General features: G+C 43.3%; 1 protein-coding gene across 2 annotated transcripts in view; it reads right to left on the reverse strand.

The window, feature by feature from the left end:
- The window catches only part of SMPX (small muscle protein X-linked), a 59,579-nt gene that overhangs the window by 19,668 nt on the left and 13,198 nt on the right, over positions 1-26,713 (reverse strand). For both annotated transcript variants that reach the window (XM_059157339.1, XM_059157338.1), the window contains exons 3-4: positions 17,904-17,990; positions 11,968-12,116 (exon numbers count right to left, since the gene is read on the reverse strand). In XM_059157339.1, coding sequence (XP_059013322.1) covers positions 11,982-12,116; positions 17,904-17,990 — 222 coding nt within the window. In that variant the 3' untranslated portion in view covers positions 11,968-11,981. The remainder of the gene's footprint in view (positions 1-11,967; positions 12,117-17,903; positions 17,991-26,713) is intronic.

Raw genomic sequence — 26,713 nt, forward strand, 5'->3', positions numbered from 1 at the left:
GTCTGAAATTACGAACCAGATGTATTTGCTGCTTAAAAATGGTTGGGGGGTGGGGATGGAAATCCCTTCAAGTCTCCAAAACAAAATGAAAGTGCTCGAGTGAAATGTTTGTAATTTTACTGCCCAGAAAAGGGCTTGGGAAGCTGGAGCTGCTGCAGGTTTTGAAAAATGGGGCTGCAGTGCCTCCTCCAGGAGAAGGAGTGTCCGTGCAGCTTAGAACGTTTGAACATTTCAAGCTCAGATGATGCAGGGTAGGCGGCAGCTAAGAAAGAGAGCCTCTTGGAGACTTCCACAGGGGCTATGGTGAGCACCTTTGAGTCACAGCCAATGAGTGGGATTTCACTGTCAGTGAGCTCTTTCTTATTCCCTGGCAAAAGATGCAGAGCTACTCTTTAGCAAGTATGTCATTTAAAAACTGACCAACGGACAGATCCCTGCCCTTGGCAGAAAGGGGCAGAGAACAAAGCCTATAGGCAAGGTGTGGGGCCAACGAAGGTGCCGGGTGCCCCATCTGGGTCCACTCCATGTCTTTATGGTTCGCTCTTAAGATGGGTATTATCGCTCCTATTTATAGATATGGCTCAGAGTAAGCAGCAACCTGCCCAAGGTCACAGAGGCACTATGTGGTACAGTGGAAGCGGAGCGCAGGTTTGCCAGACTCTAGTACATCTAGTGTCACCAGTGGTGACATGCTGTCGTCAGTAATCATAGCTACCACTGGCCTGAGGACTTCAGACACACCGTGCAATTCAGTGTTTCTCAGCCTCGGCGCGACTAATGTTTCTTGTGGGGAGCCACCCTGGACAGCAGTGTGGGACGGTCAGTGGCATCCCTGACCTCAACCCAATAGACGCCAATAGTATCTCCCCTGAGGTGTGACAACCAAACATTTCTCCAAACGTTGCAAAATGTCCATAGGGTAGGGAGCAAAATCACACCTGTGAGGTAGCTACTTTTCCTTCTTTTTCAGACAAAGACACAGAGCAATTACCCAAATCACAGACCAAGCAAAGCTGGGACCTCGACCTACACTCGAGTCACCTCTAACATGTTTGCTCTTCAACCTCCTTTCAGTAGAATGTCTGTTTTCCACCTCCTCTCTAGAATCTTCATCACCAACATCCAAAGCCTGTGTCTTTTCTTCATTCATGCTTAGGTTCCCTCTGTCATCGTCACCCACCTGCCCCATAAGCTCCTGGAGGGCCCCTGCCTTGTAGGACCTTCCTCCGACAGCGCTACCTGGCCTATAGTAAGTGCCTGGATGTTCACTTACTAAATTCATGAATCATTCCAGTACTTTCCACCTTCCCACTGAAATCCAGTTCATGCTGTTAACTTACATTATGAAGAAAAATGTTAATTCAGCCAAAGTAAATTCCAAGTAACCCATGTACAAAATTATTAAAAGATGAAATGTAATTGAGTCTAAATAAATGGATATTTGAACACTCAGAATTTAATAAACCTGTTCGGTAAGTTCTCAAAAATTAATCACTGCCTCTGGAACTAAAGGGCAGCCATGATCCCTATCATCTGCGTCCAGAATCGGGGGCGAGATGAGAGCTAGGCAGTGCGCCGTGTGTATCCCTTGCTGAGGATTAGGCTGTGCCTGCTACATGTCAGGGCAGGTCTTCTGGGGAAGTAGGGAGGAAGGGCCACCATCCTTTCTACAGAAGGCAGCCCATGACGCTGGGGCAGTGCGACCTGCTTGCTTTCTGCTGTCTTTCCAGCAGTCAAGATGAACTGTTCCGAGCAGCCTTTCTGCCACCTGCCTGGACAAAAGTGACTCCAATCTGCCGACTGCTTAATAGAAATTTCCCTCCCCGAGAAGCCAATTGACGGACCCTGCCTGGGATGAAAGCAGCCACCACCTCGCCATCTGCATAAAGCCCTAAACCAGAGGGTGTGGAATGATCAGTTCCCAGGCAGGGAGCGGTGGCGAGGGAGTACGAGGGAAATGTGCAAGTCTTGATTTGCTCCTCGTGATTGCTTCTTTTCAAATGCCACAACGTGTGCAGGGAGTTAAAACGAGCAGTGTTGTCACGATGCAGCCAAGCCTGATTAGACAGCCTGGAATTCACTTCCCCAGTTTTTCTGTGTGGGCTGCACACAGCGGGAGAGGGAACGAGAGAAAAGCCTTCAGGGGTAGGAGCCGGCTGCCTACCGATGACACAGAGATGCCTGCCAAGCCCTCGCTCATCCCCAGAGAGGAGCGAAGGCGGCCTCTGCGGAGGCCTGGCGTTCCTCTGGGGCCATGTTGTCAGCACCGAGCCGGCGCCGTGTCAGCCCCAGCATGGCCACGGTCCCTGCCGTTCCAACCCCTTCTCCTTTCCTTGTCCACTCCTTCCCTTCGCCTTTCTCTCCATTTCTCTCTTTCATGCTCTCTCTGATATTTATGGGTATTAACCCTTCCACTTTTTCAAGACCTTTAAGAAGAGCGCATTGTTATTGTGCTCCTCGGCCGCGTTCTGCGCCTTCACCTGAAGCCTGGTAGACAGTCGGATTCGTATTTGAGTTGACAACACTGATATCCTCTGCACTTGGCACATGCTTTGTGCTTAATGAATGCTTGTGGAATGAATGAATGCATGCATGAATGAATGAATGAATGAACAAAGGAACGAATGAATAAAGCAACGTGTCAGAGTTACAGTGTCACCTCTTTGTGAAGGTGACAGTTTCTGCAGTCTCTTTAGCCTTTGCTTGTTTTACTCCGACCTAACACAGTGAAATATTTGCAAAGCCTGGAAGATACAACTAAGAGAACATGTTAAAAGAATGAAGTTGGTGGGGCACCTGGGTGGCTCAGTGGGTTAAAGCCTGTGCCCCCAGCTCAGATCATGATCTCAGGGTCCTGGGATCAAGCCGTGCGCGTGGGCTCGCTGCTCAGCGGGGAGCCTGCTTCCCCCACCCCCCACCTGCCTCCCTGCCTACTTGTGATCACTCTCTCTGTCAAATAAATAAATAAAATCCTTTTTAAAAAAAAAGAATACAGTTGGGTGACAGTAATTAAAAGGAGTGGCTACGGAGTATGACAGATGACAGTTTGCATCTCACCTCCATGGCTTACAAGTGCGGTGACCCTGGTTAAGTTTGTAAACACTCCTAGCCTTCTTTCCCCCATAAGTTCCCAGGCAGCATCATATATACCCCACGTAGTCAGCGTGAGGAGTGAATGAGATAATGTATATGAGGCACAAGCCATGCATCGGGCATCCCCTGAGCACATACTACATATAGTAATGGTAATGAGGGCAATAAAAATGATGACATTGACATTGGTGCTGATTATCACAAATGCTTAACATTCATATTTTAAAAGACTTTATGAGCTGGTAAGATAACCTACTGCTTCCTGATATATTTAAGATGGAAAAATAACCTACAAAAAATAGTTGTGTTTAAGGCCTAATACTACAACTCGGGAATGTTCCATATATACCATACGCCATAAATATATTTTGTTTACCAGTTGACAAAAGAATTCTATTTAAGAGGGGTTTATTTTTATTCCTCAGTCTCTGATGACCGTCAAGAGATAATAAATACTGGGCCATTAATTATTATTCTTTTTATTAATGCTTTCATTTCTATAAAATACAACACACTGATTGTTTGGAAAGGTAAGTTTGCAAAAAGTCAGTCCTGACGTCAACCTTTACACTAGGTAAATCAGGGTTACTTACTCTCAGCACTACTAACAATTTGGGACTAGATCATTGTTTATTTTGGGCTAGGGGGAGGGGCCCGTCCTGGGCATTGTGGGACATTTCCTACCATCCCTGGTGTCTTCGCATTTGGTGACAGTAGCAGCCCATACCCATACCTCCTTACAGGTGTGACAACTCAAGCTCAAGTCTGCAGATTTTGCCCCCCCCAACCAATCCCCAAACTAGGGAGATGGGGTCATGTGTTCCATGTGTTGCAAGCAGGGCAAGTTCTGCCGGCTGTCACCATCCCTTAGCCCATGGAAATCTATGTGCTAGTGTCCAAGGCTCTACAGAGTTGGGTTCTGAGTCACCTGGGCCTTCTACCACGCTCCCTGGAGGTGTATTTCTCTGCTCTCAGATCTGCTCCCCAATTCCAGCTCCCTCCCACTGGCTCAAGCACAAGGCCCTCCAGATCTCTGTTTTATGGGGACCCATCCGGATAGCGTTTGTGTGTTTGCTGTGGAGAGGCTCTTAAAGCAACCGCCACAATCAGCTCAAAGTCTTCTTATGTTCACCCTGAAGAGCACTTTGTTCCCAAACAGTTTGTAACCAGGGCTTAGAATAATAGCTTTGCTGGTCAGGAAAACGAATGAATAAAACCTTGATGCAGTTCAGAACCACAGCAGAACTCATCTTTATCCTAACCAAGTGGAGAGTAAAAGAAAAAAAAAAAAAGAACATCACAAATCAAAAGAAATATGGCTCCACTAGAGAGTGAAAATTTTCAGGATAAAGCCATTTCCTTCCAAGAAAGTGAATAGAGCTTCTGTAATTGAGTCAAAGCAGGAAGCATTTTAAAATTGAAGGAAAAATTTCCAGCAAATCTCAGAGAAGATATTTGGAGGGGTTTCTTTTCTTTCTTTCTTTCTTTCTTTTTTTAATATTTAGTTCTGTATACAACAATAAATCAGTCCTTTGTCTTCTGGAAAAGAGAAGAGGTTATGAAATCATGATAAGCCAAACACTATGAGAAATAAATCATCTTAATTCTGGAGACCACAAAGAAGCATAAAAAATATTCTTAGGGGAAAACGTAGAGTGGAAAAAGCAAGATACGAAATCGTACACGTGCTGTGAATGATGCTATGTAAGGAAAAGTAAAAGCAGAACCGGTTCCCATTTTTGCCTAATTACCCTGTCCCAGGTGCCATACCCACATATGCTTTCTTAAATATATACATCTCCCTGATCCTTCACGACTACCCGATGAGGAAGACACCATTTCCTACTTTTTATGAAATGAGGGAATAGAGACCCTGAGCTCAAAACTGCAAAGGTAAAAGGTAATGGGACCAAACTTTCCATGACCCGATAACCCCAAATCCCATATCATTAACAGCTTTGTTGTACTGTATCCAACATGTAAACTCAGAAGAAAACAACTGGAGGGGTAGCTATCAAATTGAGTAAAATGGTGATCTTATGGGTGATTATTTTGATGTCCCCACCTTCTGTTATGGTATTTATACAAATTGATTTTTAAAGTGTATTACATCTTACATTTGAAAGGAAGGATATTTCCATGTACACATCAATTTAATCATCTGCCACATACATAGAAATCAGTTAGGTTTAGGATAATCAAGAACATGTTTCCCCAAATGGAGCACTAATATGGATTTGATTGGTTGGTTATTGATTTAAGATCTTTCTTCTTTAACGTATGTGTTTAGAACTGTAAATTTCCTTGTGAGCACTGCTTTTGCTGCATCCCACAAGGATATTGTATTTTTGGTTTTGTTTGTCTCAAAGTATTTTCTAATTTCCCTTGTGATTTCTTCTTTGACTCATTGGTCATTCATCAGTGTGTTATTTAAGGTCCACAACCTGTGGATTTCCCAAACTTCCTTCTGTTACTAATTTTTAATTCCATTCAACTGTGGTCTGTGAACATACTTTGCTTGATTTCATTCCTTCTAAACTTACTGAGACTTACTTTATGACCTAACCTGTGGCCTGTCCTAGACAACGTGCCATGTGCACTTTAGAAGAATGCGTCTTCTGTTTTGGGGTGGGACATTCTATAGATGTCTCTTAGGTATATTTGGTTTATAGTATTATTCAAGTCTTCTATTTCTGCTGTAGACTGAATGTTTATGTCCACCCAAATTCATATGGTGAACCAGTAATCCCAATGTGATGGCTTTGGGAGGTAACTAGGTCATGAGAGGAGAGCCCTTTGGAATGGGATTAGTGCCCTTATAAAAGAGACCCCAAAGAGCTCCTTTATCCCTTCCACTGTGTGAGGATCCAGTGAGAAAATGGCCAGGAAGCAGGGCCTCGTCAGACCCCAGATCTGCTTGCATCCCGATCTTAGACTTCCCAATCTCCAGAGGTATGAAAGATAAATTTCTGTTATTTATAACCCCCCAGTGTATGATATCCCATTATAGCATCCCCAGAAGACTAAGACAGTTTCCTTTTTGATCTTCTGTCTACTTCTATCCGTTGTAGAAAGTGGGGTATTGAAATCTGCTGTTATTATTTTTTTACAGCTTTTATTTATTTATTTGACAGAGATCACAAGTAGGCAGAGAGGCAGGCAGAGAGAGAGGAGGAAGCAGGCTCCCTGCTGAGCAGAGAGCCCTACATGGGGCTTGATCCCAGGACCCTGAGATCATGACCCGAGCCGAAGGCAGAGGCTATAACCCACTGAGCCACCCAGGCGCCCCGAAATCTGCTGTTATTATTGTTGAACTCTCTATCCCTCCCTTCAGTTCCATTAGTTTCTGCATCATGCACTTCAGGGGTCTGGTGTTAGGTACTAAATGCATTTTTCATCAAACGACAGGTACCTCAATTTGCCCTCCTGCCAACGCTCTCAAAATTAGCCCTTGAGTCAGCAGGAACAACGATGATGTGTAATATTTAACATTTAAGAGTAATGAGCAACTTATGTTCTCTTCTAGCAGAAATGACATCTCCTTGGATGAATGTTTGGTAAATATGTCTTATCTGGACCTAGATGGTCTTTGAAAGATAAACCGAAATAACTCTTGATAATTCAATTATTTTCTTCTAGTTTTATATTTTTTCTCCCCTTTGAAGACTATGAGCCAGAGTTGATATTTTCCCTAATTTTTCAGTTTCCCATAGGAATAATGAAGTTATAATCAGTGAATTCAAGTCAAATTTCTGAGCCCTTTACTGATCATGGTCAACAGGGTTACTTTCAGACTTTGAAGAAGAGCTAGTCTTGATTTTGAGTAGTAATCTTCCTGAGAACACAAGGACTCGGGAAGTCACAAGAACACATTTCTAGGGGTCACCAGACTTGCTATGGTCACAGCACCAGTAATATGCTATAGACGTGCCTTGTGTGCTCACGATGGATCAGGTACCCTCCACCCCAGCCTTTAAGAAGCTGTATCCTGGCATCATGAAGAATGTATAAACAAGAAAACCAATACATCACTCTGGAAGTGTTGTAACAGCATACCAAAAGATGCTAGGGGTGGGGCAGAGTGTTGGAAGAAGGCCTACCTCCTCTATCAGGGTATTATAGTGGTTCTTTTCAAATCCACAAAATCCAAAAGCAAGGCTGATTAGCTAACATGGGGCATGGGATAGAGGCCAACTCTAGATCATGGGGCTGTGTATGGCTACACAGGCATTGAAGATCATTGGAACTCACTCTCACTGCCCTACCACAGTGTTTCTCAGAGAATGGTCCAATGTCCACTGGTTGACCTCATGCAAAATGCCCACTGGTCTTCCTGATGCAAAAATGCAAGTGCTTTCCTCAGTTCCTTTTCTTTTTCCTTTTTAAAATTTAAATTCAATTAATTAACATGTAATGTACTATGAGTTTCAGAGGTAGGGGTCAGTGATTCGTCAGTGTTCTTTAATACCCACTGCTCATTACATCAGGAGCCCTCCTTCATGCCCATCACCCAGTTACCTCATTCCCCCTACCCATCCCCTCCAGCAACCCTCAGTTTGTGTCCCAGAGTTTAGAGTCTCTTATGCTTTGTCTCCCTCTGTGATACTTTCCTTAGTTCTTAATGGCAAATAGGGATTAAGTCCCTAGTTTTTCCACTTACATGCATGGCCAAAAGCTATTAAGTAAGTTGTTAAGAATCACTAAATTTCACATCTTTCTGAAAGCCTGGTGTAGTGGGTCAACAGTGAGTCTGGCTGACACAACATGTGGACAAGCCACAATGGCTACCACAGAGAGTGAGAATTCCTGCAGCCTCAGAATGAGTTTCTTTCTATGGCTTCATCAGTCCAAGGACTTTGGATTGCTGCTCTTTTATGCTCATTAATGTAACTGTAGGCTTATTCTTAGGGTTTACCCTTGTTAATCCGTTTTTTTAAACTGCTGCATGGCTAACACTTTAATACTTATTTTCCTCTCCAATTCTTTGTTATTATTGAGTTCTTTTACTGCTGGAAAAAAAGACAAGAGATGGTATGGGCTGGTCATAGGATCTTGTTTTGTTCTGTTCCAGAAGGTTAAGGATACTGCTCTAGAGGAGCTGTTTGATCTCACTAGGCTTGTCAATTAATCATTTTCTGGATATTCCATAAGTCCAGAAGCTAATTCCCAGCCTCTGTTAAACTATTCCGTTCCCACCACCTCCTTCAAACTGTCCCTGAACCAAAACCATCATAAGTTTCCCCTGTCACAAATCATAACACTGGTTATCTTTACTGCCTACTTAGGGGTCATAAACAGCCATTGGTGCTCTGGAATCACTGAGCTGCTGTCTAATTCTTTTTTTTTTTTTTTTAAGATTTTATTCATTTACTTGAGAGAGAAAGAGAGAGAGAGAGGAAGGGAACATCTGACTCCGAACTGAACAAGGAGCCCAACGTGGGGCTTGATCCCAGGACTCTGAAATTATGACCTGAGCAGAAGGCAGATGGTTAACCAACTGAGCCACCCAGGTGCCCCCACTGTCTAATTCTTTAAATTGCCTGTTTTATCTTTCCACCAAGATCGAAGTGTCCTGAGAGCAGACACCAAGTATGACCTCTATATATCTTAGCACAGAATGAAGCAAATGCCCATGGTATAGAAGCTAGTCATAAAGGTTCTTTACAGGGCCCCTGTAGTCTGATCTGAGGATTGAGAGGCACAGAAATGGACACAGAGAGCTGGACACAAGCACTGGACAGTCCTCTTGGTTCCCCACATCCCTATCTATGAAGTCTGAGGTAGCATTGCTGTAGCTACAAGCAAACAATGGTGTCTTCTGACTGTAAACATGGGGGATTCCTGATCAATTCAGCAGACAGCAGGCACGGGAGTGTTGGAGGGCTCTTAGTTTTCAGACATTGCTGCTGGTCCTGTCTCTTCATCTGGCCTTGCTTAAATGACCATCTGGCCACCTTAAATCACAGCCAGGAGAATCCCAAGAGGTACATGACTGAACACCCTACCTGCCCCATGCCCTTACCAGCCTGGATTAGGGTACCATTTGGGATACTATCGTGTCTCTTGGTCTTGACTCAGTACATGCTGTCCTTGTGTAGTCTGGCTCCAGTTCCCAATTGGGTCCAACCCCTAAGTCCTTTGCCAAAAGCCATGATTCCCGATCCCTAACTGGCTAGTCGCTGTCTTTTTGGTTCCTGTTCCATAACATTTTTAACCAATTTCCATGAATAATTCTAGCCATTGCACAGGGCATGGAAAGAATCTGAAATCCCACTTAAAGGGAGTCACTAATTTCAGCTGGAAGGACATGCTGGTCCATCTTATTTGTTGAATTAGTGTAATAGTTATAACCTGGACTTTGAGCTTTGGGTTGCATGATATTCACAGTGTGTGATACTACGGACTTACTCGAACTTCAGACAACAATCTGTTTGATCAAATCATTGAACAGGACATGGTGAGGTAGGTGACAAAGTGGTGGCCCAAGAAGGAGGAAATCAATCCAACCAGTAAGGGGCTACATGATGGCTGGTCCAGGATATTTACTGCTTAGGAGTCCACTGAATCGATCAATGTTTTAAAAAATGCTCTCCCTCTGTGACTACAAACCATGACCATGGAAGTCTCAAAATCTGACATAATTGCAGGAGAAGAATTGATAGGTCAAAAGCAAACCAGCCCAATACCTCTCCTACAAGAAATAAAGATCATTCCTTGGCTTACAACAATTCATTTGGAATTCGGATCAATTACCCTGACAATGTAGGGTAAGAGTAAGGAAAAATGGGCCTCTCTGAGTGGTTTCACCTCTTTAGAGTTTGTTTGGAAAAGAGGAATCATTAAAATCCTCTCTGAGAAAACGAAGGAACAAAAACTTGTCCTGGGTATTCTCTGATATTTTATTGAGTTGGTATTGTTCCCCATTCCTGTAATCACTGCCAGATAACACTATAAGATCCTCTCTGAGCTCATTTTAAAACCTCATTCTTTTGAATCTTCAAAACCATGTTCTTCTGAAACCGTAACTGGGGTTAAATTTAGGTCGACATGGATTTCATAAAAGCAAAATCCTTTAAAGTTTACATTACAGATTCATGTGTCTAACTGGCCTTGGTTGGGCGAGGATAATAAATACTACAAAACATTAATTTCCCTTCCCTGGGCTTTCTCATAGCTAAATTCTGCAGCTTCGTCCCAAGCCTATTGGAGTATTTTATCCCAGCTTGGCAGGACTGAGTACCATGAGTTTCATCATCAATTTGTTTCATTCTGTCATAAATAATAACAAGTGTGTGTAGCCACACTTCAGGTCACTTCCTGCTGGCATCACTTTGTCCCTGACCAAGTTCCTGGGATTCATTCTTACAGTCAGAGAATCCACGGTATTTTATCCTTACCCCTTTGTTCTTTTACGGAACTGTGTTGAAAACTCTAGGTACTGTTGTGTGATTTTTAACTCCAAACAGCTCCTCTTTCTCTGTCCTATAAAGAAATCTTTAGCGCAGAACTGACTTGCAAATGTCCTAGTAAGCCACCGTAAATATGACACAAGTAGCATTGCCCCTACACGTAGAATTGTCTCAGAGAACATTCTCTTCTTCCTTATGTCTACGGGAGAAGGCACAGCAGGGCTCCAGGGCTGTGCTTACCTCTGTCTACACAGTCAGAGGATTTCACCCTGAAGCCCACCCAGAGAGTGCCGTCCCTCTGTAACATGCGGGTGGGAGGAAGAGATGAAGTGGCACAGCAAGTGAGTGACGGCACTGACTTGGAAGTCACACGCCCTCTTGAGGACGCACAACAGATGGGGAAAACCACTGTTCCGTAGGATTCATCTCAAGAATGCGAGCGATAAGCGGATATTATAAGGCTTAACAGAAGCAGTGGGTCCGATACTCTTCACACAGTATCTGGCGTTTGGAATATGATTAATATGTTTCTCAAGCTGAGCCCGTAGCGGATGCTCAGTAAACACTGGCTGAAGAAATGAGTCAGCTGAAGAACGAATGAAGGGACAATCTGCCAGATAAATACCAGTTTTATGTTATCAGTATAGACTCCTCTCTCCTAAATTTAAACCTCACTTAAGAAAAAGAAGAAGCTGTGCATGGTGGGATTCAGTAATGTTGGATAAGGGAGATTTGCTGGCAGGGTCCCACAGGAGAGTTGGGAAGAGAGGACAGGCCAACTCCATACTCCCCCTGCTGGCAGAATTCACACGCATCAGGTCTGCAGATGGAGCTCAGGGCTGAGCTCTCCCCAGAGGGGTCATCATTGAGCAGATCCAGTAACAATGAAAATCAGGTTGCAGGTCCTGCCTGCACTGCGTCCTCAGGAGGGTGGCAGGTACAGTTTTGAGCCTGCCCTTCCTTCACGCACATTCTGAGTCATCACTGGACTCCTGTGGTCTGCTCTACACACACCTGGGTTACTTGTCTTGAGGCCTGAACTGCTCTCTACCCCCTTTACACTTCCAGAACTCCGCAGCACCTTGCTCTGATGAGCCTCTCCTTGGGACTAACTCATCACTCTTTCTGGCATTTGGGTGAGGAAACCGAGGCATGGGATGACGGAGGCCCTCCTTGGACCCCAAGGTCACAAACTTCTCAGGGAGAAGTCCTCCCACAGCTATGAAGGTGAGCAGAAAGGAGTTGGCAGGCAAACATCCCCGATGGCTCTCTGGCTGGTTATGAGATACAATGGGCCCCAAAGCTTGGCTTTACCAGAAAACCTTTGCACCAGAAAAACCAGTCTAAACTGAAGGCCCTGGTACTTAATGAATGCTTCCAGAATTCCAGACTCCTTCTGTGGAAGGCTTCCTTAATCCATTTCACAGCGGCCTTTTTAAGTGGAAGGAAATAATTTTTCACTCACCTTCTTTCTTCCGACTACTGCTCAGCTTTGGGAACATACTTCAGTTCACTTTTGATATTCTGGATCTCTGAAAGATTGACCACAGGTCCCGGAAGTTTCTTCGCTCCACGCATTGGCTTCTTCTCCTCATCCGAGGTAGGAGGAACACCCTGAAAAGAAAGAAAAGAAAGAAAGGATCAGCTCTCTGAAAAAGGCATTTGGTCCCTGCCAAAGTGTACTTCTAGCTGTGTCACTTCTTCCTCTACTACTGAGACACCCTCAAAACTTCCAGATGATCTGAAGTTTGTAGACAAATATGGAATAAAGTTGGAAGAAGAAAACAAGTAATCTCCACGTGACTTAGAAGACACAAGACTACTAGTCAACATCTGATAACTAACAAAAATAAGGCTGGTTGAGATGGGTGTTTCCAAGAGAAGCACCTTATGAGAACAAATTTAATCTGGCATCTTTGGATCCTGATATGCCTGAATAGCAGAGATCTGTACAATGTTAGCGCACAGTTGCCTCTAACAATGACTTAGTCCAGAAGCTTAAAATCTTTTCAGTGGGGGTGTAGTAGCTACCAGCCTCTGTTCCAACATCTCTGGGAAGCATAAACAAACTGATATTGACATAAGCAAAACCTTCTTGACATAAGCAAAGCCCTCCCAGCTTTGGGAACGATTTCCAATTTCCTATTAGTTAATGTTTTTATGCTGTTACCGCTTTAGGGCAGGACCACGTCCTATGCTATTTTTTTTTTTTTTTTTTTGTGGCTCCTCCAATGCCTGGTACAGATGTGTGCACTTATCCATTGTTGTTTAGCTGATTAATCCCAACAATGTACCATAGGGACAAATATATGTCTCTGTGTATGCACGCCAAATATACACATTCACAGTGACTGTAACAGAACGAGTTCATTTGCTGTGTGTGGCTCTTAGAACTCCCAAGTCATTGCTACAGAAGAAAGTTGCCTATTAGCTCATTCCTCATATGCTAGAGATGGGGCGCTCTCTGGCCCCAGAGGGAAGGTGTTGGAGGAACACTTGATCACCGTGGCAGCCAGAAGAGCACGCCTCCCCGATCAGTTTTCTCCCGGGAGGGTAGTTAAATGACTGGCTCCAGCTGCTTCACTCTGCCACCCGCCCATCACCACATCGAGGTCATACTTCCCACCGCTGCTCCTGCCCAATGACTGAGAGTCACAGGATCCTAAGGCCGGTCCGTTCCTAGGAGACAAGAGACTCCTGGGGAGGAAATTGAGCTCGAGAATTTTCCTTAGACCCACAGCGAGGTCTAAGAGGTTTCACCCTCACCCTCTGCCCCGCTCCTCTTCACCCACATCATGGGTCTAATCACACTCGCACTTTTCCTTAAAAGCAGTCTCATCAATAAACATTTTGCATGTCTAAGCCCATCGTTAAGCCAGGGCTTCATCTGTTTGGCAGCAACCCAGTGAACAGTCCAGCTTCAGGGAAGAGGAGGAAGAAACCGCATGTTTGCCTCTGGTTCAAGCTCTTGGTCCATCCTTGTTGCCAGCCTAACCAGACAGCCCTGTGACTTGGGTATTAAAGCTAATGCTGGGCTTTGGCCCCATCTGGCTCTACGTCTAGTTCTCTAGAACTAAGTCTAAAACCGAAAATGTCTAGAACCGAAAGGGAAAAGGAAGCAACTGTTTGAGATTCCCAACCTCTAACCAGTTATGTGGTAGGCATGTCCTTTACAGAAGTGTCCATTTGAGGGGCAAGTAGACATATAAAATATTGAGGTACTGTTCTCCTAAGGACTGATGGTTTTTCCTGTGGTCATTTTCTTTGAATCTTGGCAGAGCACTGATGAAAGAGCTAATGTGTCTCCCACACAAAATGATAAAGTAATTCAGTGCAGACTGTACCTGATGTAAATATTTGGAAAACGGTACTTCCTCAGAACAACGTACAAAGCCATAGGCTCGGCTTCCTTTTATCAGGCACACACATTGATCATTTATAAATGCAGATTTAGAAGCAATCATTAAAACTATTAAATATCCACTTCGAGGACCAGGTATTTGAAAATGTTCTTTGCTAGGCTTTTGGAAAGAGGTTTGAAACAAGGCTATAAATTGGGTTTTTTTTAAATACGTGTAGCAGTGAAATGAAAAATGTTTCCTCACTTACAAATGTTCCCATGGTTGTTAGGTGGGTAGATCTTAATAAAGAAGCATGAAGAAGAAAAATGTTTCTAATTCCTTCTGTTAAGTTCCTGGGTACGTCGTATTCACTGTGTTTGTAATATCAAAATGTGCTATTTTGGCACATTTAATGCGTAAAGCCAATGTGTGTAGTTATGTGTCTATGTACAAAGATGTATTATGTGAACATACATGGATAGGGGATGATTATATTTAATATCAGGCCCTTTCAAGTTATTAAAATCTCAGTACACTGTGTTTTTTTTTTAATAAGGTAAGATTTCTAGCACTTAATTTAGTATGGTCACATATAATGAAAATTATAAGTGGATATATTCAATAAGTAAACATGTCATTGACTCAAGAAGGGGTTAATGGTGGGGCATATTCTTAACCAAATTTTCTCTCGTCTTTTAAACAAATTGGAATCCGATTCCATTTCTTCTAAAATTTATTGTAAGACTTATAATAAATAAAGGCATGAGTAAGCAGGGCTCCAGATGGCTCCCTTTGGCTAATAATTTTTTTTCTTCTGTACGCGGATATTTGAATTGAGAAGGGACATGGAAGACATTCTTTGGTTGAAATAAAGAGAGCTCGAGAAAGGGCTTATCAGCCCAGGCGCCTTTACCAGTTTCAGGAATGGTTGTAGTCAAGGGAAACATTCCCCTGTGGAGTGACAGAGCATTTGTAAAATTTGCCAGGATGGTGAACCGTTTTCTACTATTTTTCCTTCATCTCCCCCTTTACTAGCAGACACTCCGCTGAGTTTTCCCCTAACCTCTCCACTGCTCATTCATGCTCCAACACCAAGGACTTAGTACTAAAAGCAAACACTTACACTGCTAGCTATTCTGAGTTACACATGCTAACTCACTAATCCCCACACCAACCCTATAAATCTGCTACTATTATCCCCATTTTATAGCTGAAGAAACTGAGGCCCAAGGCAGGGAGGGAAGGAGTGAGAATCTTGCCCCTGGCCTCACAGCTAGGAAGGAGTGGGGCCGGAATTAAATAGTGTGTTTGCATCTTGTGAAAGGGACAAGTTGGAGAGGGAAATAATTGACAGAAAGCCCCAACATGCTATTTTCTGGCTTACTAATGATGGAATTACGGTCAAAAGAGAGATTTGGGTGGCAGAGTGGAGTGCTTCAAGCCACTTGAAGCAAGCAGCTGCCTTGTCTTATCCAAAAGATGAGCCCTGTTTGTAAGGACTTGGCTATAAGACCTCTGTGTCGGGCACATGCCAGACTCTAGCTGGGCTGAGCAGATGGAGCCCACCCAGGGCTCACAGGCCTTGTCAGACAGCCAGAGGCTGATCATGACTTCCTACTGGGGGACATCCTCTTCATATAAGAGACGGCGTGAGGATTGAGACCAGTGAGCTACTGGCTATGATCGAGGTGGCCTGTTGTGTTCAGGGATGGTACGTTATGATCTCCATTTTATACAGCGATTATCTTAATGCAAGGCTAGGCAACAAATCCCAAAACTAGATACATAAACTATTCCAGGTTTGCAAACAAGATAATTTTTTTAAGGTGTGGCTGTATAAGTTATTTTTATTTCAGATTCCATTTTCCCCTCCAAACTATGGGACAAAAGGTGGCCAACCCACAAAATCCTACTTACCACACCTTGTAGCCAAGCCAGGCTGCTAACTGGTCCCCCACAATGTTGTTTCCGTGAGAAACTTACTCCAAGGTCCAACCTAGGCCTTGAGTCATTAGATCCAACCCCTACCTAAGACCCCACGAGTCCCAAAAGCTCATTTCTGCTCTGACAGGAACGGAGTACCCTCCTCAGCTTCCCCCTCCCAGCCCATGATCCCCACGTGAAAGGTATAGTTCAGTTCTAGAAACACTCCTGGGGTCTCTGGGTCTCTGTGGATACCTCACTCCCTCCATCCTGTGAAGAATACTGATTAGCCAGTTGTACAAGAGGCTTATCATAAAGCAGGTGTTCACAAACAGGCCATATCAGTTCTTGTCTATTTTAGAGGGTTCTGGAACCATCAGACAAGAGTGAGAGCAACATGCTTTCCCAACCCCCTGACCGGGACACTTGTGAGGAGGAAAGTACCAGTTGCACAGAGAAGAACTGAGGGTCGTCTGTACCACAGAGGGAAGATGAGATACAAGTCTCCAAAACAACTATGACATCCAGCAGTTTAGTGAGAAAACCGGGTCAAGCTACCTCTTGACCGATGGCCATGGTAGTGACAGACACAGTTTAAGGAAACACGGGAAGAAAAGCTAATTAAAGATAAATGGAGATGTGGGAAGAATTTCCCTGCCCTCTCTTCAACCTCCCCATGCCTTTTTCTTACAACATGCCAAATAACAGACCTGGGAGTCCATCATGAAAATGGGATAATTAGATCAATTGATGAACAATCATTTACTGAATGCTTGCGAGGCCGTGCCATGTCCGTTATATTGCTGATTCCTCTCAGCAACCCTTTGAGAAAAAGAGTGGATCATATTTGGCAGACATAGACCCAGAAATGCTTGAGCCCAGTCCCAAAGGGAAGGCTCACGATCAGGAGTGAACTGAGTAGCCAGGTCAGTAGCATCACAGTTTGAGATTATGTACCAGAAACACAAGGTAGTTCTAGGTCTTTTCAACATGTGTATTCAAAATCCTTATTCATCAAAGGTTACTTAGTGGCAGAAACTCCAGAACTTGGTGATTCTCAAATACTCCATCTCCTTCTTTGAAAAATTATCTTTCTATTGATAGGAGACTGAAACTCCTGACTTAGGACCATGACGGGAATTATTTACAGGGAAGAAGGGGTTAGATGAGAGGCAACCGAAGTTTTATTAGGAAACTTTAGAATGGTGATAGGTTTGTGTTTTTTTTGTTTTGTTTTGTTTTGTTTTTTTGCGGGGGGGGGGGGGCGGCAATCACCAAAAAGGTCACCTACAAAAGTTCAAAGAAAAAAAAGTCTTTTTAAAAAGATGAAATACAGTTGGCTATGCCCTGGTGGCCTTGTTTAATTCCATTTTCCCTGTCTTATGCGAATTGACAAGGTCCAAAACCTTTCAGAACCAAACCAGACCTTCCAGGTTTTATCAGAAAAGTCACAGTTGGTAAAGGAATGCAGACATTTGACGGGGGTGGGGTGGGGGCCCCTTCTCGATTTACTGCACTTACTCATTTTAGCCTCCCTTTCAGCCAAGCGGGGATCTGAACTTGCAGGAGAGGTAAAGAATTGGAGGGAGGAAAAGAAGACAGAAATTGATCGGCTCCTTTGCAAAGTCCTCTTTTCAAAGGAAATACCCAAAGACTGGGGCTTTTTGTTTGAATCCGCAAGTAATTTAACGTGCATATTACCTGAGCTCCCCCTGGGCTTTGTCAGTCATGGGAGGCTATACTAAAGATCCTGCTCCCTTCCATATAAACTCTGAGGGAAACTTACCGAGCTAGTGAATGTTGCCAGACCGAGAGCATGTGAGAGGCTAGTCTCCCTCACCAACCCCCCCCCTCACACGCTTACTCAGTCAACAAACTGCATGTTAAACTCAGCATCTTCAAATAACTGTGGCAGGCACTTAAATCGCTGAAGGGAAGTGAGGAGCAGTATGTTTCATGGCTAAGAGAGCAAGACAAAGAAATGTAGATACTATGAGGTGACTCTGACCCACATCTATTCACACCTCCGTTGTTCTGGGGAGCTGACCGTCACCTTGCCTTTGCCCCCCCCCCCCACTCTAGTCAGGAGTCTGGAAGGGATAGACAGGGGTACCTCTGCCAGCTAAGTTTTCCTCACCTCCTCTGTTTCCGGAGTACACTCTTTTCTTCTGGGAGGTTGCCCAGCTCCCGGCCGAAAGGCTCCCATTGGGATGTTGATATTTGCCTAAAAGAAAAAAGCAGGGAAGATTTTGCTCAAAAAGGGTAGGAACTTTAAATGACACTCAGAGACCCTAATCATTACGAGGAAAAATGCATCTGAAAAGTCCATCTTTCAAGCTTTTTACCTCAAGAAAATTGCCATAATGACAAGATAAAAACATGCAAAAGAAATTTTGACATTTATTACAAATTCCTGGACTTGGTCCTTAGGTCTGAGTGGTGATTTCACAGTTCCCTGCTGGATAGAAGAATTTCGAGACAGTTTGTTCTGGCTGTTGCCCTCCTGTGGTGCTTAGTATTTTCCTCTCCCACAGATGAGGAAGGAACATCTAATGATAGGGAAGGAGGAAACAGCATCCACAGAAGCCATCCTGCACCTTAGCCCTCCTTCGGCGTCTTTCAGATTCACCCTAGGAGGGCTGCATTCACACCTCCCAAACTACCTCCTTCTTTTCATAATGTCCGAGGACTGTTCCAGCACTTCCTGAGGTCTCTCCATAATAGACATTCCTCTACCTTCTCCGCAACACACCACTGTGTGGGTCAGTGCGTCAGGAGAGTGCTGGAAAGTCAAGTTCACTGGAGTCACACTTCATAGAGTCTTGTCCTTTATTAAGATTACATGTGGGGTGCCTGCTTGTGCTCCCTCTCTTTCTCTCTGACAAAGAAATAAATAAAAATCTTTTAAAAAACGAATTTTTTTAAAAAACTTTTTTTTTTTTTTTTTAAATGGAAGTCTGGGTGACTCAGTTCATTAAGCACCCAACTCTTGATTTCAGCTCAGGTCATGATCTCAGGGTCGTGAATTTAAGCCCCTCATCCCATTCTGTGCTGGTCATGGAGCCTGCTTAAGATTCTCTCTCTTCGGGGCACCGGGTGGCTCAGTGGGTTAAGCCTCTGCTTTCAGCTCAGGTCATGATCTCAGGGTTCTGGGATCGAGTCCCGCATCGGGCTCTCTGCTCAGCAGGGAGCCTGCTTCCCCCTCTCTCTCTGCCTGCCTCTCTGCCTACTTGTGATCTCTCTCTCTCTCTCTCTCTGTCAAATAAAGAAGTAAAATCTTAAAAAAAAAAAAAAAAGATTCTCTCTCTTCTTCTGCCCCCTAACCCCAACAACCATGCTCTCTCTCTAAAACAAAAACAAAAACTTTCTTCTTTTTCTTTTTTTTTTTTTAGTCTTTTTTTTTAAATATTTTATTTATTTATTTGACAGAGAGAGAGAGATCACAAGCAGGCAGAGAGGCAGGCAGAGAGAGAGGAGGAAGCAGGCTCCCTGCTGAGCAGAGAGCCCGATGCGGGACTCGATCCCAGGACCCTGAGATCATGACCTGAGCCGAAGGCAGAGGCTTTAACCCACTGAGCCACCCAGGTGCCCCAAAAAACTTTTTTCTTAAGTAGAACACAATTTTCCCACTTAAGATAAAGTGTTGCCTTATGAGCAATTAGATATGTGGACTTGAAAAGTAGAAATTGCACTTTGATATTATGCATGAAAATGGTGCCTGAGCAAAGGGGACAAAATATTTTACTACCTTATGATACAGTTTGGGAAATTTGGGGGGCACATTAAGGCTGAGCATTCTGTGCTATTCTTCTACTTAATATAAGGTGGCCTAGAGTGGGAGGAGGGAGGGGCATAAGACGAGGGGGGAAATATGTCTTACATGGTGGCAAATATGGTAGCATACTTCATGAATTCCAAGATGCACTTCTTTTAATATCTCTGAAATCAAAATATGTCTTACGACCAATGATTTCTTAAATTTTTAATTGGCACATTTGTTTTATTTTCTCTTAGCGGGACATAACATAATGGTATTTTACAATCGGAAGTGTCTTAGACTGGCTGAAATATCATTAGGGTCCTGCAATGAGATCAAAACCATGTAAATAAGACCCACAGACAATTATCATATTGAAGCAATAACTATCTCGATTGCTACAGTTTGATTGGAAAGGGGGGGAAGTAGATATAGGGACACTGGGGAGAAGGTTAACTAGCTAAAAGATCAATTAGATTATTAAGCATCTACAGAGGACATCTTCCTAATGGTGAGTTGAAGTTAACATACAGTTTCTGAAAGACTTGATTGCTAAACCAACCTTTTTGATGAAGTGTGCATGCTCTGTAGTCGGTTATAGTTTTCAGTAAAGGGACACATAAGGTCATCCAGGATAAGGCCCTCAGTAAAGCACATACTATGGGAACACCATCTTTTCTTGCTCAGAGTTTAATTTTAGCAACGCACGTCGCCTCTCCACGGTAGTAAACAGGCAGCTCCTGCTAGTGCAAAGAGCCCCATACTAGGCGTTGGTACAGATTCTCTGTACTTGAGAAAGTGACAACTGTTCTGGGTCTCAGCTTTCCCATTTGTGATATGAATATTAGACTTTGTCAGTGGTTTTCAAACCTTTCAGCTATGTAACCCTTCCTTTGAGTAAAGTATTGTGAGAACATCGAAAATGCAAACCAGATGGAAGCAGAGGCAGAGTTGTTCTGGCTAAGGTGGAAGGGAGTGTAAAACCCCATCTGCTTTCCCCAAACCCTGGGCCATGAGCAGTTCCTTCCAGTGGGAGGGGGGTGCCCAATCTGACAACCGTTGAAAGAGATCATCCTTAAGTAGATGAGCATGGACATGTCCTTAAAATGTTCATTCTTCCCATTGTTAGGTTGTTTGCAATTTACTTTCAACCAACATAGACCACGTGCTATTTTATATGTTCAGTTTGGTTTACACTGCAGCTCTAGAGAATTCTATTGCTCTGAGTGGGAGTTTATCCTCATAGGGTAGTGATGAGGTGGTAAAATATCACCAAGACCACATTCCCACCATTGCTACTCCAAGTCCTTCTGTTAGTCATCTGTACACTAACACCTGAGGTTTTGATGTATGAAGAAATGTCAAAAATAATGGCATAAGCATTAGAAATGGCTCTTGTTGGAGAAACTAGAGGAGGTTAGGGTATGCAGATTGGTAAAACTGTTTTGGAGACTATCCCTCTCCCTGCCTCCACCGCTGGCCCCCGCACAGAACAGAGTGTAAGAATCTGACAGTGTATAGATTGTATCTTCTGAGACAGAGCTCGAGGAGTGATCCCTAAATGGGCCTGTCTCCAGCTATCGATAATGAGGATTTTCCAGCTGGGTGCTGCCAGTGAGGGGTACAGAATCCTCACCTGCCTCATGTGAGCCTTTCATGTGAGTTGACAGTCACTTGGAGCACTTATAGGAACAAAAGCCAAGGCTTCCCAGAGCTCACAGACAGACTGCATGGACGGTTTTCTGCCGGCTTGCTAATGAATGTGTGTTTAACAAACGTCCGTCCATGTGGCAGAGTTGGCTTTGAGACTGGATTTCATCTTCACCCGGTGCGAGTTGGGCACAGTAACTACTCCCCTGGCCATCCACCCTACACTACTTTAGCCACCCCAAACCCCGATTCAGCCACGGTCCTACATCCTCACAACAAACTGCTGAGGAAGAAAACAGCCTCAGAGAAGTTTGATGTCACACAAAGAGTTTGAGGAAAAACCAGGATTTCAAATCAGAGCTGCCTGACCTTGGGGACAGAGCTTTTCACTCTATCAAGCCCTCTCCAAAGAGCTCTTCTTACTTGACCAAAGTGAGCTCCAGTAACTCTGAAATGCCCTAAACTGGCACAAAAATTACAGGCTTACACTTTGAGAATGGCCTTGGAAAAGGGGCACATAAAATGGATAATTCCAAAATAGGTGTCAAAGAAAAGTCACATTGAAAAATGAGCCATTAACTCAGTGACTTGATGCTTTTTCATCTTTAAGTCATCACTCAAGAAACCAGGAACCTAAATGGGTTTTTTGACAGCAAATATTGACAGGATCCAAAGCAGCCCAAGAACACGTCAAATATCCAGTCATTAATGTATACCTAAAGGGAGTGTCAGAAAAGTGCTTTGTAAATGATTAGAGACATTTCATTAATATAATCGTAGGGTGGTAATATTTGAGTGACAAATTATAGACTAAATTATAGCCATAAGAAAAATTCCTTATAACTTGAATTTGTAAAAATATGTAGACCTTAGCTCTCTTTTTTATTCCATGGCCAAAGAATTCTGTCATATTCTGGTTTTTCACTGACTCACTCTATTTGAATGCAAATAAAATACCTTTCAATGATTAATTTTTCCATCTGCATATTGGGTATGGTATCTGCTATTCAGAATGGATTTCAAATATAAGGTACATTTTTATGGAAGAAAATGGAGTCGGTCCAGGTCATTGATGTTAGACTTTCCCTGCGTTGAGGTGACTCCCTGTCATTGATGTGATTAGACTTTTTCTGGGTTTGTTTATTCTCTAAGGTTGGAATTCTTCCTTCTCTTTATAGACTCTGTATAAATGCAAAGGAGGCAGGCTTTTGTTTTTTTTCCTTTTACAACACATTCCCTTGCATTTCTTTTTCCTCCCCAAGTTTTATTCATCTTAGATATTTTCAAATATGCACCTGACGCAGCAAACCGAGCACATCACTTGCCCAAGCTATACATAATTTGTTACATCCTCGAAGTTGGGAATGGAAAAGAATCTACTAGATGATCTTTTGCCAGAACAGGATACAGTTCCCCGATAATGGACCTATCTGATGTGAAATGAATACTACACTTGATCTCACCAGGTGAAGAAAAGTAGAAAGAATTCCCTGTAAGTTAATTCCACTACTCCCTTAATTATTTGTATTGTTCTCCTGCTTGGCTCCAGCCTTTGAGCCCGAGGATTCTGGAAACAATATTCCTTCCACAGCCACTGCTGTGTGACTTACAGTAGAGTGACATCTTCTTTCTCCAGTGGGCTGGATTCTGATATGAGCCCGCCACTGGCTACTTTCAGTCCCTATGTACTTTGCTTTCCGTAGCCAGTGCTCTCTTGTCTCTCCCTCCCTGTCCTCCCTGTTGGAGCCCACTATGCCTCTCCTTTTATTGTTGAGGCTTTTGGAGTTTCCTCTCATTGCGTATTTGTTTGAGATAACCAACACACACACACACACACACACACACACACACACACACACACACACTCTAAATCTATCTTTAGCTTTCAAAGGTCTCCAGCTGCTCCAGCCAGAATCTATAGCCACCACAACCCCCCTCCCCCACCCCATGCCAACCTCCCAGGCCACAAGCAGAGGAAACCCTACAGGGTTGCATTTTGCCATATTTCTTCCTGCACTTTACTATTCATAGTGTCCTAGACCTCCTCTGAATAGAGCAGGATATGACATTTTGAGATTTCTAGCATCTTCACAGAAGACTTTCAACAAGAGCTTTCTCAATAGCTGATTAGAAAATGAGATTCTTGGGGCGCCTGGGTGGCTCAGAGGGTTAAGCCTCTGCCTTCGGCTCAGGTCATGGTCTCAGGGTCCTGGGATCGAGCCCCACGTCGGGCTCTCTGCTCAGCGGGGAGCCTGCTTCTTCCTCTCTCTGCCTACTTGTGATTTCTTTCAAATAAATAAATAAATAAACCTTTAAAAAAAAAAAGAAAATGAGATTCTTATTTGATTTGTTAGCCTAAATTAAGATAGACAGATGAAACTAACAACTAAAATACAGTCCAACCTACTTTAAAATATAATTCTATATCACTAGAATATAACTTCTTTATCTTTAGGGATTCTTGAAATCTGGAAAGGATTCAGAACATATAAAACTTACCCTCTCAACACAGTCTTGAAGAACTCCCACTCAACCACTATCCATCACGCATGGTGTTTCACACTGAAAGGTTTTCTTCTGTCTGTCTGTCTGTCTCTCTCTCTCTCTCTCTCTCTCTCTCTGTTCTCATCACTTTGCTCTTTTCAGTAATTTCCTGAATGACTCAACTATAGGCTTGTCATCCAGAGAAAAGTGGATTTCAAGAATGCATTATGGCTGTTAAGATAATATTTACATTTGGTTGAGGGCAAGTCATATATCTGAGATACTTGTAAAGGTCAGCCTCAGAAAATGACATCTTGGGGCTCCAGGGTAGCTCAATGGGTTAAACTCTGCCTTTGGCTTGGGTCATGATCTCAGGGTCCTGGGATTGAGCCCCACATCTGGCTCTCTGCTCAGTGGGGAACCTGCTTCCCCTTCTCTCTCTTCCTGCTTCTCTGCCTACTTGTGATCTCTCTCTCTCTCTCTCTGTCAAATAAATAAAATATTTTTTAAAATGACATCTTTTGGTCAACATATAGACTACTTGCTTCACGGTACCAATATGGAACCCTGGTCAGAGCAGCAAAGATTATCTGCTTGTGGTAGCAGTGGGCCCCCTCTGGAGTCAGTCTGTTAACATTCAACTTCTAGCTACATGTCAAAGAAACCAGGGTTAGAAATGATAAACAGTGTATTATAGTGGTTTACATAAGCAAGAAGCAGTAGATCCATGATCGAAGAAAAGGCCTTGGCTCTACATTAAAACAAGTAACAAATGAAAGTTCATTTTTAATTTTTAAATTTAAATTAGATATTAAAGGAAGGTATATATCTTTATTTTATTTACTTTAACTGATGAATTTGGTTAACTGCCCAAACATGGGTAGTGCTAGATTATTCCTTTGTGCCAAGGATCGTCATGTACCTGGAATCCTTTTTCAACTAGAAATCCCTATCAGGAAGCATGTAGAGTCTCTGACACCTGTCTATAAAGACTTTGGTCAGGCTGTTTTCTTCTTCTATGGAGCCTTTATGCCTGGGCAATGAGGAGTGGAAGAGCAATGATAACGGGTCGGGAAGAGAAAGAAATATCAAAGCTCGGGGCTTCATGATATTCTGTTCTACGTATGGATTGGGTAACAATGGACAAGTTCCTATAAGAGGCCACAAAGTAATGATGGCAGGGTTCATGTAATCATTCCTTTAAAATATATAATAAAAATTAGGTTTAGTTTCACAAGCAGCTTGGTTAAGTGAATTAAGCAGAGAGATGGTAATTCAGTGGCCACAGCTATTTGTATTTTGAGATCATGCTTGTCACCAAATAACTTTACTTTGTCCTATTCACTCAGAGCCAACTTACATTTAAGATGATTTTAGTCAGGGTGAGCTATTAGTTTCTTTTTCCCTAAAATGCTGATTCTTTCTAATGTCATGTGAGCTCTTTAAAAGGGAGGACCTGGCTTGGTACTTATGATTACCTGTTAGATGGTCCCACCCACTCTTCTACTCTCTCTGCCAGGGTGGGGATGGTAAGTGATGAGACTAGAGAATGTTGCAGAGTGGTTCTGCACACGGGCTTTGCGATCAGACAACAAGAGTTCGGGCCCTGACTCTCCTACTTACAAGCTGTGTGATCCTGGCCATGCTGTTTCCCTTCTCTATACCTTTCATTATAATCCATGGAGATCTCATTGCCCTGTGTCAAATACATAGTAAACCCTGAAGAAACTGTGGCTGCTATTATCATCCTAATAATAAACCTCAGAAGTTATTCTCAGGAAGTTCATAGACTATTAGAAGCTACACAGAGGTTTAGAGACCATTTAATGCAACACCTTCCCTTTGCAGATCATGGGGACCAAGAGGTGAAGTCATAGAGCAGACTAGGGAACAGAACTCTTTTCCATTCATCCATGAAGCTCTCAGATCTCATGAGAGAGGACAAATAATAGCTCACTTTGGTCAATGGTAGAGAGAAAAGCCAGTGAACATTGGCTCTGGGTGGGTTGAGGCCCTAGGGAGGCCCATGGTTGTTTCCAAAGGGGGTGTGCTCAGGAAGAAGGGGAAGGATGGGCAGGTGCTGTTTGTGGCCGAAGTCACTTGGTCTCATTAGAGAGACTTGCCGAGAAGATCATCGATGGGATTGGATTTCCCAGCAGCTCTAGTTTTCCCCACCTGTCATGTCAAATGCTTTCATTTGAAGGGAACAGCCCCACTATGCTGAGTGTGCTGATATTAGCTTGGTTGCAATTCCATCCCCATAAACAGTGGGGCTTAAGAAGCAGCCTGGAAAAAAAAAAAAAAAAGAAGCAGCCTGGACAGTACAAATGAGGGCTAGTAAACTATGGCCCATGGACCAAATCCAACCTGCCACCTGTTTTTATAAATAAAGTTGCATTGGCACACAGCCACACTCATTCATTTATGCATTACCTATGTCTGCTTTTGAGCTATAATGGCAGAGTTGGGTAGTTAGAACAGAGACTCAATGATGTGCAAATCCTAAAATACTTACTATCTTGCCCTTTATAGAAAAGATTCGCCAACCTCTGGTATACAGCCTTATAGCTGTTTAGGATACAAAGGCCCTGACCAGGCAAAGGAAGGATCAACTGATTCCTTCAGGATAGTTTTATGTCCCTGGCACAAAAAGTGATTTCTTTAGTACAACTGAAAGAAAACACTGACTTGGAATCTGCTTCCAATTCAAAGGCCACCTTTTCAATGTGGGTATGAAAGATAGTTGTCCAAGTCCTCTAAGGATAGGCTGCATTCTGGCCCGCCTGTTAATCTGGGGCATGGAGAGGATGGAACCAGTTGAAGAGAAACCAAGGCAATTCCATGCATTACTTGGACAGTTCGAAGAGCCATCTCTTAAGGAATTGTGTGGTATAAACCAGGCCCTTACCATTCATTATTTTATTCATTAGAACAATCCTTTCAAATAATGTGATTATCCTGATTTTACAGAAGGGTGAACTAAGGGAGAACTAAGGTCCCAGAGTGAGTGAGTGCCAGGTAGAGATTTATAACTATTTGGCTCCATGTTGTCTGAT

The sequence above is a fragment of the Mustela lutreola genome, chromosome X (genome assembly GCF_030435805.1).
Source record: "Mustela lutreola isolate mMusLut2 chromosome X, mMusLut2.pri, whole genome shotgun sequence".
NCBI lineage: Eukaryota > Metazoa > Chordata > Mammalia > Carnivora > Mustelidae > Mustela > Mustela lutreola.